The sequence below is a fragment of the Nomascus leucogenys genome, chromosome 11 (assembly GCF_006542625.1).
Source record: "Nomascus leucogenys isolate Asia chromosome 11, Asia_NLE_v1, whole genome shotgun sequence".
NCBI lineage: Eukaryota > Metazoa > Chordata > Mammalia > Primates > Hylobatidae > Nomascus > Nomascus leucogenys.
In genome coordinates this window covers 62,919,687-62,935,572 of record NC_044391.1, presented here as the reverse complement: position 1 = coordinate 62,935,572, position 15,886 = coordinate 62,919,687, and the positions used below count along the sequence as shown (strand labels likewise).

General features: G+C 36.9%; 1 protein-coding gene across 8 annotated transcripts in view; it reads left to right on the top strand.

Annotated features, from left to right (window-relative positions):
- The window catches only part of YAF2 (YY1 associated factor 2), a 77,833-nt gene extending 64,242 nt beyond the window's left edge, over positions 1-13,591 (top strand). For 6 of the 8 annotated variants that reach the window (XM_003252291.3, XM_003252293.4, XM_003252292.4 and 3 more), the window contains 2 exons: positions 10,864-11,016; positions 11,803-13,591. In XM_003252291.3, the coding sequence (XP_003252339.1) occupies positions 10,864-11,016; positions 11,803-12,040 (391 nt within the window). In that variant the 3' untranslated portion in view covers positions 12,041-13,591. The remainder of the gene's footprint in view (positions 1-10,863; positions 11,017-11,802) is intronic. The other 2 variants (XR_004032316.1, XR_004032315.1) reach the window with 1 other exon arrangement.
- The last annotated feature ends 2,295 nt before the right edge of the window (positions 13,592-15,886 follow it).

Sequence of the window (15,886 nt, the reverse complement as noted above, 5' to 3'; positions counted from 1 at the left end):
TTTACATAAACAGAACCATGCAAGAATATGCAGTCTTTTATGACTGGTGTCTTTCACTTAGCATAATGCCGTAGGCTCATCCATGTTGTAGTATCTGTCAGTATTTCATTCCTTCTTTATGGTGAAATATTTCATTTTATGAATATACCTCATATTTGATTTATGAATATACACCATATTTGATTTATCCATTCATCCATAGTAAGCATTTGGGTTGCTTCCACTTTGGGGCTGTTAGGGATAATGCTTCTGTGAACATTCATGTACACATTTTTGTGCGAACATATGTTTTCATTTCTCTTGGGTATGTACTTGATTTATTCACTCCTGTGCAGACTTCAGAATAGCACTTCTGCTATCTCTGGGCTTCTATATTTTTCAGACCTTTTAAATATGTTACCAATTAGGAATGTTGTAGCCCCTGCCCTAGTCACTTAAAAAAATATTCAGGTCTCATGTTGGCTTATATAAAATTATATGACATCTAAATTCATCCACCACTGTATCACACGTGCCTCAGTTGAAGCATATTTAAGAAGGCTCTAGCCTATCTGCTGATGGTGCATGCTGTCATTGTGGCTTAGTAGCCAGGTAGATGGATGGATATAAGAGATTTAAAATTATAATAATTTATAATTGTGTACGCTTTCTGCCCTTTATTATGATAAAAATGTAAGTGGTTACTAACTACTGTTAATGATGCAACTTTGACTCAAAATTCCTTGTATCTTTCTTTCAAGCTTCTAAATTACTTTAATTGAAGAGCTTCCCAAGATCCAAGGTGAATTTAAAGTTAAAAGATTGTCATTTGTAAGTAGTTAACTGCGTGAATAAGGATTTTCCCAGCATTGTACAACTAAATCAAATATAGAAAGAGCATAGAGCATTGGAAGAATAAAAAACAGATAGCATTAACATTTGAAATGTAGTTAGAGGCTGGTTTGTTGAGGAGCCTAAATACTTGTTTTTAAACTCTTTTTTTGTTTGAGACAGGGTCTCCCTCTGTCTCCCAGTCTGGAGTGCAGTGGAATGGTCATGGCTTACTGCAGCCTTGACCTCCCAGGTTCAGGTGATCCTCTCATCTCAGCCTCCTGGGTAGCTGGGACTACAGGCACGCACCAGTACACCTGGCCAATTTTTTTTTTTTTTTTTAATTTTCTGTAGAGATGGGGTTTCACCATGTTGCCCAGCCTGGTCTTGAACTCCTGAGCTCAAATAATCCACCCACCTCAGTTTTCCGATTACAGGCATGAGCTACCACGCCCAGCCAGATGTGAGATTTTTGTAATGAGAAAATGATCAGGAGTTATATACCCAGTTCTGGCCCTCTTGCTTGTAGTGTGTAAGAATCATAGGCAGGTGCTTAGTTGATTTTATTTTTAAAAGTAATTCTACAGGTAACATATTTCCTTCTTCTTCTTTTTTTTTTTTAATTTAAAGAGATGGGGTCAAACCACGTTGCCCAGTCTGAAATGCCAGTGGCTATTCACAGGTACGATCATAGTGCACTGCAGCTCCTCTAACTCCTGGCCTCAAGTGATCTTCCTGCCTCAGCCTCTTGAGTGACTGGGACTACAGGCATGCACCACTATGCCTGGATAGTACATTACCTACTTTACAATATTAGAATATTACAGATTAAACAGTTCTGGCTGGGTGTGGTAGCTCACACCTGTAATCCCAGCATTCTGGGAGGCCAAGGTGGGCGGATCACTTGAGGTCAGGAGTTGAGACCAGCCTGGGCAATATGGTGAAATCCCATCTCTACTAAAAATACAAAATTAGCCAGGTATGGTGGCACATGCCTGTAATCCCAGCTACTTCGGAGGCTGAGGCAGGAGGATTGCTTGAACCCAGGAGACGGAGGTTGCAGTTAGCCGAGATCGTGCCACTGCACTCCAGTCTGGGAGACAGAGTTTCACTCTGTCTAAAAACAAAAACAAAAAAAACTAAACAATTCCTGACCACTTACGTTGCTCTAGTGCTGTCTCCCACTTCCCACCATTCAACATTTAGAGTGGGTATTAGGGGAAAGAAAAATGTTTGTATTTTTGTTTAATACAAACATTATTCTTGAAGAATATGGGTAATAATATACTATTGGACAGGCTAGAGTGCAGTGGCACAATCATGGCTCACTGCAGTCTCAACCTCCCAAGGCTCAGGTGATCCTCCTGTTCCTTACCCCCAGTAGCTGGGACTACCGGTGCTTGCCACCATGCCCAACTAATTTGTGTGTGTGTGCGTGTGTGTGTGTGTATGTGTGTGTGTGTGTATGTGTATATATATATAGTTTTTTGTTTGTTTGTTTTTTAGTAGAGACAGGGTTTCACCATATTGCCCAGGCAGGTCTCGAACTCCTAGGATCAAGTGATCTGCCCGCCTGAGCCTCCCAAAGTGCTGAGATTACAGGCGTGAGCCACCGCATCTGGCCACAAGTTTTCTATATAGAGGAAACAAATGGAACTCTTAGAGTGGATGAGCTCCCTGAAGCAGAATATAAACCAGGAACCAACACAGATATCAAGTTTTCTTTGTTATCATTAAGATATGCAAGATAAATGAGCATGTTTTGAGATAAATTATTATTTTAAAAAGGGAAAGATGGAAGATTCAGGAGAAAACAAGAGCTATTTAATTCATTCAGCAATCATTTGTTGAATGCCTATCAGGCTCTGAGCTTGTTACCAGTGTTTCAAAAATGAAAAGACAGAATCCTTCAGGAGCTTGCAAGCATACCTACAATTATAGTATAATGTGACTGACTTATTTATCAAAAGCACATAACATAGCCGGATCTGGTGGCTCATGCCTATGACCCCAGCACTTTGGGAGGCTGAGGCAGGAGGATTGCTTGACCTCAGGAGTTTGAGACTGGCCTGGGCCATGTTGTGAGACCCTCATCTCTACAAAAAATAAAAAAATTACCCAGGTGTGGCGATGCGTGCCTGTGGTACCAGTTACTTGGGAGGCTGAGGTAGGAGGATAGCTTGAACCCAGAAGGTTGAGACTGTAGTGAGTTGTGATTGTGCCACTGCACTCCAGCCTGGGTGACAGAGCAAGACTCCATCTTAAAAAAAAAAAGAAAGGAGAGAGAGAGAAAAGGAAGGAAAGAAACTCTTCTACTATATATCTCTAGCCCTGCTACTTCCTAAAATTTACTCTTGTAGCTCCACCACTCCAATAGTGTCGTTATTACCCATATCCTTCAAGAATAATGTTTGTATTCAACATGAAAAGAGAAGAAGTTGGCTGGGCACGGTGGTTCACACCTCTAATCCCAGCACTTTGGGAGGCTGAGGCAGGTGGATCTCTTGAATCCAGGAGTTTGAGACCAGCCTGGGCAACATGGGGAAACCTGTCTCTACAAAAAATACAAAAATTAGCCCGGTGTGGTGGGGCATGCCTGTAGTCCTAGCTACTTGGGAGGCTGAGGAGGGAGGATTGCTTGAGCCCAGGAGGCAGAGGCTGCAGTGAGCTGAGATTGTGCCACTGCACTCCAGCCTGGGGGACAGTGAGACTATGTCTCCGAAAAAAAAGAAAAGAAAAAGAGAAGAGATTAAGAACAGCATGAAGTAACCTCAACATTGAAGGGGCTGGAAGAGGAAGTTCTAAGAGGATCCAGTTTAGATATAAGATGACTGAGAAGGACCTACTTACTGGAGAAGGTAGGAAGAGGAATAAGAAAGTAGAACCTTTGTAGCTATGGTGCAGGAGAATGTTAAATAGTGTCATGATACACAGAGGTCAAATAAGATGAGGACTGAAAGGTGTCTTTTGGTTTTGGCATACTTGGTGACCTTAGTATGGTTTCTTTAGTGGATGGGAAAGAGGTTTGGAAAGGTAGAAGTGAAGACAAGGACACAACTGAGAGAATAGCAGACATTTTCAAAATACTGGAAGAAGAGAAAGGAAGAGCAAGTAAACAAGGGATTAAGGGAGGAGTTTTTTCCTTCTAGATGGGAGAGACTTCAGTATATTTCTATGTCTGTGAAAGGAGTATAGTGTTCTTATGATGGGAGGGGTGGTATGAGCCCCACAATATTTACAACATTTTAAAAGGTAATTGTGAGTTTTTAAACTTACTAAGTTAAAATAATACTAATTATAAATTTAATTAGAAAATTTTAAGTTTTTAAAAAATATTTAGGCAGGCCATCTCAACCAAATGACATGTAAATGTGCAAATATGCCCTTAGATCTAGAGTTTGTATAGTAGATTCTGCTTACTGTAACTACTTTGAGAACAGTGGCTTGTTTCTGTGAATGGAGTGTTCTTGTTTTTTTAAAGAAGAAATTGTGTATAAAAAGGATTTTGATAGTTTTGGGGACAGTAGCTAAATACCAGGTTAGCATCTTTATTTTCTGCAATGTAAGATAATCATTTTTTTGAATTTAAGGAAGAAGCCAAGCCTCTTCAAACTGACCCACCCTGCTTAAATTTTATGGCATAAAATTTCTGTCTTTCGGCCAGGCATGGTAGCTCACGCCTATAATCCCAGCACTTTGGTAGGCCGAGGCAGGTGGATCACTTGAGGTCAGGAGTTCAAGACCAGCCTGACGAACATGGTGAAACCCCGTTTCTACTAAAAGTACAAAAAAAATTAGCTGGGCATGGTGGTGCACACTTGTAATCCCAGCTACTAGAGAGGCTGAGGCAGGAGAATCGCTTGAACCCACGAGGCGGAGGTTGCAGTGAGCTGAGATCGCGCCATTGCATTCCAGCCTGGGCAACAAAAGCGAAGCTCCATCTCAAAAAAAAAAAAAAAAAAAAAAAAGGTGCCGTCTTTCTTTTCTTGAGATAGACGTGATGGGAAAGTTTGTCAGGAATGTTGTGGGAGTTACGTGAGACAAAAGTGTAACAGAATCCTAGATTTAAAAATATTATGCCATCAAGATATATTTGTATATTATTCATAAATATTACTTAAAGTATTTTATAACTGACAGTATATACATTTTTAACATTCATTATTTTATTTGGCTTACCCAGTAATCTTGGGATGCAGTCAGAGCTCGAGGTGTGGAAACAAAGCCAGACGATGACTTGACTGTCCTGGACTATAGCTGGGACTATAGGCATGCACCTGCGCCACCACTCCTGGTTAACTTTTTGTAGAGACAGGGTTTTACCATGTTGCCCAGGCTGGTCTCAAACTCCTGGGCCCAAGCAGTCTGCCCACGTTGGCCTCCCAAAGTGCTGGGATTATAGACGTGAGCCACTGAGCCTGGCCAGAAATTTTCAACAGCTTTTTGTTTATTGAATTTCTGTTGTGTGCTACTTATAAATATTTTTCAACATTGAGCTAAGAACCAAAGATGATAATTCTAATACAGTAGTATTTAAATAATTAGTTACAGGATATGTGTATTGTTTTAATATGTAGATACACAAATGATTTTTCTTACGTTGGACCCAATTTTAGTTTTTAGGTCCTTTTTCAAGTGGTTCTACTTATAGATTTGATACTTTATGTTTTATTCTTTCCTTGAGGTCTTCAAAGAAGGAGAACATTTATTTTTTGAAATTACCATATGGACCTTTTTGGTCCCTTTTATATTTCTGTCGTATATAACGGGATCTTAGTTATTTGATTTTTCCTATATCTTGAGATAGTTTGCTATTACATCGTAGGAAGTATTTTATTTATTTTTATTTTACTGCAAGTTCTGGGATACATGTGCAGAACATGCAGGTTTGTTACAAGAATAGACATGTGTCATGGTGGTTTGCTGTAACTGTCAACCCATCATCTAGGTTTTAAACCCCACATGCATTAGGTATTTGTCCTAATACTCTCCTTCCCCTTTCCCCCCACCCCCCAACAGGCCCCAGTGTGTGATGATCCCCTCCCTGTGTCCATGTGTTCTCATTGTTTAGCTCTCACTTATGAATGAGAACATGTAGTGTTTGGTTTTCTGTTCCTAGGAACTATTTTATCTTTACTACTTAGTTATTTCAAACTGTATTAAAAAGAGACCAAAATAATAAGAAAACAGAAAAATGGTGGAGGCATCTAGAAGGATAGTGCAGTTTTGAAAAAAAAATCCACTATCATCTTTCCAGAAAGTATAAAAGTGTAGAGACAGTATTTTTGTAGTCTTTGCCCTCCTTTTTTTTTTTTTTTTAACTTCCATTGAACACATTTGAGAATTCAGAATTTTTCATTTTCTGCTCCTAATGACAGGAAGATTTACAAGATGTTTCACAGTTATTAGATGAATCACGGGATGGTATAAAGCCAGTGATAGTGGCATCCAAAATTGTAGTGATGTTGAAATTGACCATATAAGGGAAATCTCAGACCATGAGTCTTCAGATGACAATATCCTTGTTCATTTTTCTGAAACTCAGTAATCAATAAGTGAACAAATATTTCTGAGCACAAAAAGTATATGTGATTTCTCATATAAGTAGTCATTCAACAGAAAGGATTTTATCATGCAATATTTTGCAAAAAGAACTTGCAGCATCTTGTTTTGCTTTAAAGACATGTGAAAACATTCTTCATCTTCTATATTTGACACAAAAATTTACTTGAGATAGTTCATTAGTGGACAGATGCTGAAGGTAGGTATGTGTACCTCATCTACAAATGAAAATGGTAATTCTGAAGCAGAGAGAATGTCTGTCTCTTCAAGAAATTATGAGTTGTCAAGGGTTTCAAAAGTAAAGCATCGTATGATACAAGTCCAAGAAGTGGTAGAAGAAAAGCTAAAACCTATTAGAAATGTATTTGAGCAGGCGCAATGGCTCATGCCTGTAATCCCAGCACTTTGGGAGGCCAAGACAGGCAGATCACCTGAGGTTGGGAGTTCAAGACCAGCTTGGCCAACATGGTGAAACCCCCTAAAAACATAAAAAAGTAGCCAGGCATGGTGGTACACGCTTGTAATCTCAGCTACTCAGGAGGCTGAGGTGGGAGAATCGCTTGAAGCTAGGAGGCCGGAGGTTGCATTGAGCCAAGATCACGCCACCGCACTCCAGCCTGAGTGACAGTGTGAGACTCCGTCTCATAGATAGATAGATAGATAGATAGATAGATAGATAGATAGATGATAGATTAGATAGATAGATAGATAGATAGATAGATAGATAGATAGATAGATAGAAAGAAAGAATTTAAAACCAAGAATCAGTACTTACAAGGTGAATGTTCCTAGGATTAGGCCTGACAGTTGATGAGGAGTTAGTTACATTAAAAAAAAAAAAACCTGGCCGGGCGCGGCGGCTCACACCTGTAATCCTAGCACTTTGGGAGGCTGAGGCGGGCAGATCACGAGGTCAGGAGATCGAGACCATCCTGGCTAACACAGTGAAACCCTGTCTCTACTAAAAATACAAAAAAAAAAAAAAAAAAATTAGCCAGGCATGGTGGTGGGCGCCTGTAGTCCCAGCTGCTCGGGAGGCTGAGGCAGGAGAATGGTGTGAACCCAGGAGGCAGAGCTTGCAGTGAGCCGAGATCACGCAACTGCACTCCAGCCTGGGCGACAGAGCGAGACTCCATCCAAAAACAAAACAAAACAAAACAAAAAAACAAAAAAAACCTTTTGGCCATTCGAGGTCTAGATAACTTTAAAACCAAGTTATTATAGAATAAGAAATTGGGTTTACTCTCTTTTAAAGTCGTAATAAAATGCTTAATGAAGTTGTTTCATTGTTCTCTTATTAAAAGGGTCCATCGTGATATCTGTTTCTCCTGGTATACTGACCATTTAAACATGAACAGAAGTTATTTCCTCTCTGTCTATAATAACTCCTCCTTCTGTTTTCTCTATCGCAACACACAGTTTTTTGTTTTTAATTTTTAGCACATGAGGGCAGGGCCTATGTTTGTCTTGTTCATGGTTAATCTCCTTACCTAGTGCCTGACACATGTAAATGTGCAATAAAATTTGTCAAACAAGTAGTTTCTTTTCTATTCTTTTTTTTTTTTGTTCCAGAAGACAAGGTCTCACTCTGTCACCCAGGCTGGAATGCAGTGGTGTGATCGTGGCTCACTGCAACCTCCACCTCCTGGGCTCAAGCGATTTTTCCACCTCAGCCTCCTACAGGCGCGTACCGCTATGCCTGGCCAATTTCTGTATTTTTTTTTGTAGAGATGGGGTTTCACTATGTTGCCCAGGCTGGCCTCGAATTCCTGGACTCAAATGATCTGCCCGCCTTGGCCTCCCAAAGTGCTGGGATTACAGGCGTGAGCCACCATGCTTGGCCATAAACAGGTGGTTTTTTATAAAATCTTTCCTTGGTTAGATTTTTGGGCTTTTGTTAGTCAGAGTATCAACAGATTCACAGTATGTATGGATTTAGTCCAGCCTTTTTTTTTTAATGAGATTTACCATATCGCTTCAATTTACCATATATTTTGGTGTTACTAAGCAGATTACTTCTTTTTGAAATTTGAGTTATGCTGCCTCTTTTTAGTAAAGAATGTCATTGTTTTTAATACTCTTTTTCTTTCTTTCCTTTCTTTCATCTTACCTGTCCAACATGACAAAGCTAAATTATGATGAAGTTGATCAAGCCTAAAATATTATTCCTATAATATTTAGCACATGGGATTTTTGTCATTGGGGGTGGAAGGCAGACCATAGTTGAAATTGCATATATGAAGCCAACATGTATTGACCTCCTGCTCACACAGAAGGTCAGCCAGCTCCAAAAACATTTTGTCCTAATGAGTAATGAAATGCTCTCCCTTTTCTTACATTATAGTAAATCAACAGACTGCCAAACTTATACCTTCTATTTGGGCTATCTATGAAAGATACGTAGGGATCCCCAAATTGGTGAATATCATATCTGACAAATATAATACAATCTAATCATGGCATATGTGAATAAGTAGATGATGGACTGTAGTTGGCCAGTGGTTAGACAGTAGTGATTTATTAACCAGGCAACCATTTTGTGCACATCAACTCCTTATCACAGAACCTTTGGCATTACTAAAAGTGTACTGTCAAAACCATGAATGATAAATCTGTGAACATAAAAAGGTAATACTTTATAAATGATACTCTGCCCTTTATTTCCTGAGTTAACTATTTCCTACCTCTAAAATTTCCTCCTATCCTGATTTTTCTCATCAAATAGAAAAGGGATCACAAACCTTAAGATACCTGGAGATAGAAGGGCTTTCTTTTTAATAGGGCATGGAGTTGAGTGACTTACAACGTTGTAAAAAGATCATCATAAACTGTGTTCCTCCTACCTTCAGTGAAAGCTCTTTAGCTCCTAGAGAGCAGCAGAGAACTTTATTTGAATAATTAAACTATATACATTTATGTTTTGTGCTTCTTTGATAAAATCAGACTGCTTAGCTTTTAATCATGGGATCCCTTCTTATCTGTCCAGCTTGGTTTATTTTCATTCTGCCACTCTGCTCTCCATCTCAAACTTTATCCTATAGTAGTAACAGTATTCACCAGATATATTGCATTTCCTCAAGCTTCTTTTTAAAGTGTGGCCCCCAGAGACATCAGCATAACTTGGAAACTAGTTAGAAATACGGTTTCTTGGGCTCTACTTCAAGGCCTATGGAATCAGAAATCCTGTGGGTAAGGCTAAGCAAGCTAAACAAGCCTTCTTGGTGATTCTGATGTACCTTGCATTTGAAAACCACCACCTTAACCCTTTTCTTTTTTAACCTCAGCCATTAACTACCATACTTTCAATATCACTTTTATTTGTGCAACTCTTAATCTACATCTCAAACTCTATGTCGGTCCTACTTTTTAAGTTGTATATTGGACATCTGTCCTGGATATCCTTTCAGTACCTCAGACTATCTAGGCCCTGAGCAAAATTCATTATCCATCTCCTGATATCTGCTTTACATACTGTTTCCTATTTTCTCTCAGCCTTGCAGCTTTGATTCTTAGATTGTACAGTATTTTCTCATTTTTTATGTTGTCTTGCCGTAGAGGAACAGGGGAAAAAAAGATTTTTAAAAAACTATACTAACCAAAAAAGGGTCAGGATTTTTCAGGCAATAAAGTTACCATTGTTTGTAGAGCATCTGTTAAAATGTATTTTTATCTTACTTCTTCCCTCCTTCCCTCTGCCTCTTTCCTCGCTGTATCCTTCCTTCTCTCTTAAGAACTTAGAGACTGTATTTTGAATCTTAACCTCAGTTGTGCAAGTTCTGTGGCAAAGCTGGACAGGTGAAAGCTTGTACCAGCATCAGATGTTGAAGCCAGGCAACATTTCAGATATCCCTGAACAGTTCTTACAGTAGGTTCTCAGTAAATATTTTCTAAATGAGTAAGTTAGCAAGTAGATGAGTCTCAAAGGACTGGGTAGATCTCCAGGGTCAAAAGAGCATAGTGAGATTGTGGCTGGAGATGCAAGAAACTTAAAGGATTTAAGCAATAAGGATTGAGAAATTTTGATAATAAATGTTTATTAAATGAATAAATAAAAAGCTTTAAAGAACAGATAGCCATTGTCACAAATGGTTAGGTATTTCCTTCTCTGAAGGAGGAGAGATAAATTATTATTTCAGTGAAAACTTTGAAGTTTGATTTTTAGAACTCATGTTTATGTGGGTACATCCCATTTTGTTTGATATACATTTAAAATAATTTCTTATGTTGATTTACGTTACAGTATTCTAATGTTTGAGCATATATCTTAGACTATAAATTTTAACTGTTATAGTTTGTTCCATTTTTGTTGAACAGGAAAAACAATGATACATATCTTTAAAATTGTATATTTAAATTACCTTATATATGAGGAATTTTTATACTTGAAAGTTATTGTTATTAATTTGTTTTCATAATGTGAGATATTCTCTCATAAAGCACTTATGTTTTAAGTTATAATTTAAAATACCTTTCTTTTTAACATGCACACAGGAAACCTCGGCCTGTCTCCCAGTTGGTTGCACAGCAGGTTACTCAGCAGTTTGTGCCTCCTACACAGTCAAAGAAAGAGAAAAAAGATAAAGTAGAAAAAGAAAAAAGTGAAAAGGAAACAACTAGCAAAAAGAATAGCCATAAGAAAACCAGGTAAATGTGAAGAGTGTTTTATGACATTTTTGAGATAATAAAACCATTTAATTTTTTTAACCTTGATATACTAATATACACAAAGTGGAAGTAAAATATTTGGTCTCATTTATTATAAGGTATCAGGAAAGGTTTTACTGAGTTTGAAAGATACATAGGAAATTAAACACAGAAGCCACAAATAACAAGCTTAAATGTGATGATGCTTTTTTCTTTTTACGAGATTGGAAGACATTTGTGTCCGGGTTTTTTGTTTTGTTTTGTTTTGTTTTTCCCTTAAGAAGAGCTATTTGAACCAGGAGTGGTTTTCAACATACCGAACAGATAATTGCATGGGTTTTAACCTATCAAAATGGTCATGCGTTCAGTCATAATAATCATGATACCCTTATTAGTGTGTGTCAGTGGAGTAACAGTCTTCCTTGCATGTAGCTCAACCTTAGCTTTCATCACCTTCCTCCATGGTGCAACTATTTCATTGTTGTCTAAAACATCTATTTTAATAAAATTAATAAGCCATCTGCAAAATTATGATACAGCTATAGAAGCACAAGTCCTACTTCTAGGCTGTCACAGTTTTTTGGTCGCATTGAAGAATGTTCATGAATGACTGGTTTGATTAATGTTAATGAGTTGAAACATGATGTTTTTGTGGCTAGTTACACATAAATTGCTTTAAATATATGTATTCATTTTGTTACTTTTACCTACTTTTATTATTTATTATATGCTGAGAAAATTGGTAGAGGGAAAAGCTAGTTTAAAATTTCATTTTTTTATGTTTAGGCCAAGATTGAAAAATGTGGATCGGAGTAGTGCTCAGCATTTGGAAGTTACCGTTGGAGATCTGACAGTCATTATTACAGACTTTAAGGAGAAAACAAAGTCACCGCCTGCATCTAGTGCTGCTTCTGCAGATCAACACAGTCAAAGTGGCTCTAGCTCTGATAACACAGAGAGAGGAATGTCCAGGTCATCTTCACCCAGAGGAGAAGCCTCATCATTGAATGGAGAATCTCATTAAAGTTTATTTTCTCCAATTTCTTAGTCACTTCTGTCCTACCATGCAAATACACAGATTATGCCAAGAGGTACCACATTTTCATGACAAATACATTCATGCACAATCCATAATTTGAGTTTTACATAAAATAGAAATTTGTTAGAATTTGTTAGATTTTATTGCAACTATGCCTACCAAACATTTCCAGACTTAACATTTTGGTCTCTGCAGTTAAGTGCCATGAAAATGTGGTTGAATTATTCATTATGCAGTGTTATTGGTAAGTGTATTTTCACTTTTAGTTTAGTGAATTCTAACACATAATTCTTGAATTCTCTACTATTGGCATGTAACGAATTTAAATTTTTTATAACATAGTGCAAGCTGCCTAAATATGTATTATTTGAGAATTGTGAAACAGATAGTTATATGTATACAAGTTAAAGAACAACTTAACTATTGCTGCAACAGGTTTTTCTTAATGGTTATCCTCTTAAATACACCTGCTGGTACTTGGTGTGGTTAAATAGGAAAATTGTTATTAAATAAAGAATTTGTATGAACCTTTGCCAATGTTTTTGACACGTTTTACTAATTATTGTTCCTGAATTATGTTTCTGGTTTTATCCATTTTTTGAGGTTTTTTTGTTTGCTTATTTTTCAAAACATTCATTTATTGTAATGTTTACTAGCAGACTAGTAAACAATAAAACATTGATTATTTAGCTTTATAATTCAGGTTTAGTGCTATTGTCATTGAACACTGGTATTTTCTGTATCATATAAAACATTAAAATTCAAATAATTATAAGCATTTGGCAAAAACAAGAAAAAAGAAACTTGCCATATTTTACAAGCTGCAATTTTAGAAAAGCTTTAACTTAATGATAGTTTTATCACTGTTTTCTTGTCCCAAACTTACCCAGGGCCATAGAAGTATGAATCTAATTAAAACAGAAATGAGAATTGTTGCACAGAAATGGGAAATAACTAATTTCAAATCAGTCTAATTGGCCTCATTAAATATAACAATTCTTATGAAAATCATAGTACCCTATTTTCAGACACAGCTGCCAGTTTACACATTTCTCAGTATCCTGAAAGGAAAAAAGTATAGCCCTACTTATACTATGTAAAATTACCAATAAAATATTTTTATGACTACAGATTTTGCATTTTTGTTTACGACTATTAAAGTGTTTTATGTTGTATTTAGAATTCAACCTAGAAACCACACAGTACTTAAATTCTCCTGGGGTCTCCTGCTTTCTCTTAACCATTTGCTCAATATATATCTACCTAAAGGAGACTTCTGAATTGTAAATGAACTTAAAAATAGAATGTGGATGCAAAATATCACATAAGACATCATAATAACATTTGAAGATAAAATAAAACTGTAGACCCTAACAGTTGTGATATTTGGTGGTTTCATGTGGTAATGTAATTTTCTGTTTAATTACAGTACTTTTTACAGGCACAGTGGTACTGTCTTTTTTGTAAGATGCCAGTTGTGAAATACAATTAATTGCATACAGTAAAAATCTGTGATTAAAACATTTATATACCTCATTCTTTAGTGTTGTTAAATGAAAAATTAAAATTTGTGTTTATTATAAGATACTTTCAATGGAATACCAACTAACCAGATATGTTCCTTTAAAACATGAATTTTTTTGTCTTACTCTGTTTTTAACATGTTTCAAATGTTTTATACATTTTTGGAGATAGTAAAAATTTAAAAATGTAATAGAGAAAATATTTAATTTTTAAGTCAAAAACTATGCTTTAAAGGAATTACATCTTATGATCAGATACTTTCAGGATGTATTTTAAATGAGCTGCAAGAGAGAAAAATCTGACAGGAGATGGGATTTTACCTGAAGTGGGCATACTCATCTTTCTACATAGGTGGGAAGATACTCATCTTTCTACATAGGCAGGAACACGGTGTAGCATGGAGATTAAGTGTGCTAACTGACACCTCATGTTTGAAGCCTGTTGTAGAATGGAAATGAGCTTAAATTACCCAAGCTTACTTTCCATCTATAAAACAGGGCTAATAATGGTAATCACATCTAATTCTTAGGGTTGTTGGGAGGATTAAGTCAATCCATGTAAAATTCTTAATTATCTGACACATACTGGTCATTCAGTAAATGTGAGCTTTTACTATTGTTATAGGTAAAATCCCATTACAAAAATACAAAAATATTTTTTGTAACAATTATTTGCATGCCCTCTTGGATGACCTAAAGTAATAGTGTTTTATAGATTTCACTAAATTTTCGGTGTAATATCAGATGTTTTCTCTGGATGCAGAAAGACCATCTTTCCATAATTAAAGAACCTGGTGGGTGTGCACTATGAGATTGGAGAAATGAATTGAGTTGACTTGAAATTATTTTACTTTTATTAATCACAGGTATCTCAACCTGCCTTTGTTTCACCCTACCTCAAGTACACTTCCACACCAGGAAAACAGACCCAAATTCCATAAATAGAACTGCTGTTAAAATATGCAGAAAGATTCAGAACCTAGGTTTAGGGTACATGCTTTTCTCTGTTTCATGAACTTACAATGTGGTTTGAGCACTGGGTTCTTTTAGCCAAATTCCATACAAAAAGAACTTGGATGTTTTCCAGCATTTATTACCTTACTTTGCTATAGGTAAGAGTGAAGATAGGCCGGGTGCAATGGCTCCTGCCAGTAATCCCAGCACTTTGGGCTGAAGCGGGCAGATATTTTGAGCCCAGGGTTAGCCTGGGCAACATGGTGAAAGCTCATCTCTATAAAAAAAAATTTGAATATACATATATATATATATGTATATTTAAAAAGTGAATATACTTTGAGGCACAGAAGAATATTCTTAAAACCTTTTGTATTATACAATAGAAATAAAGGTTTTATTTTTATTAAATGCTTTCCTAAAATGATAGTGGATAACAGACAAAGTGAAAACATTTAAAAAGAGAAACTTCAGCCTTTCTAAGTTGATAGCATGTTTATTAACTTTTAGATAAAGATCCTTATAGCCTAAAAGAATGTAGCCTCTGCATATTATATGCATTAATGGTAAATGGTCTAGAAGTTTTCGTTTCCACTGAGGCTTCCCCCACCCGCTTTTTTAAACTTCCTGCTATGGTTTGGATATGGTTTGTCCTCACCAAAACTCATGTTGAGGCCTGAGTCCCCGGTTTGATTGTGTTGGTAGGTGGTGCCGTTAAGAGGTGATTAGGTCATTGAGATGGATTAAAGGCTTTCTCAGGAGGCTCACTTAGTTCTGGAATGGATTCACTCTTGCAGGAATGGATGAATTCTCACAAGAGTGGGTTGTTAACCAAGTGAGGATGCTTCTTGTGTTCTGTTCTCTTTGCCCTCCTCAGTTCACCATCTGCTTTCCACCATGAGTTGAAGCAGCATGAGGCCCTCATCAGATGGGCTGCCTGATCTTGGACTTCTCAGCCTTTGGATTCATAAGCCAAAATAAATCTCTTTTCTTTATAAATTGCCCAGTCTCAGCTATTCTGTTATAGCAAAAAAAAGTGGATTGAGATACTTTTTTACTCTGCAACTTACCTCTTTTCAGAATCTTTTAAGGACTTGATGTAGGAACTGAGCTATTTAGTAAGTCATTGGTAGGAGTTTCTGCACTGTACTTTGAAAATTAAGTGAAAACAGAAAAGTGAGTGCGTATGTAAGGAAAATAATAGTAAAAGAACGCTTTGACTTCTTAGCACTCGCCCTCTCCTGTATATCCCCAGGCACCTTCAGTTGTCTGGAACAAAGAATGTAGGAAAAACTGAAGAAATTCAGAACAGTTACCAATGACAAAAATCACTGATCAGAATAAAAAGACAAGG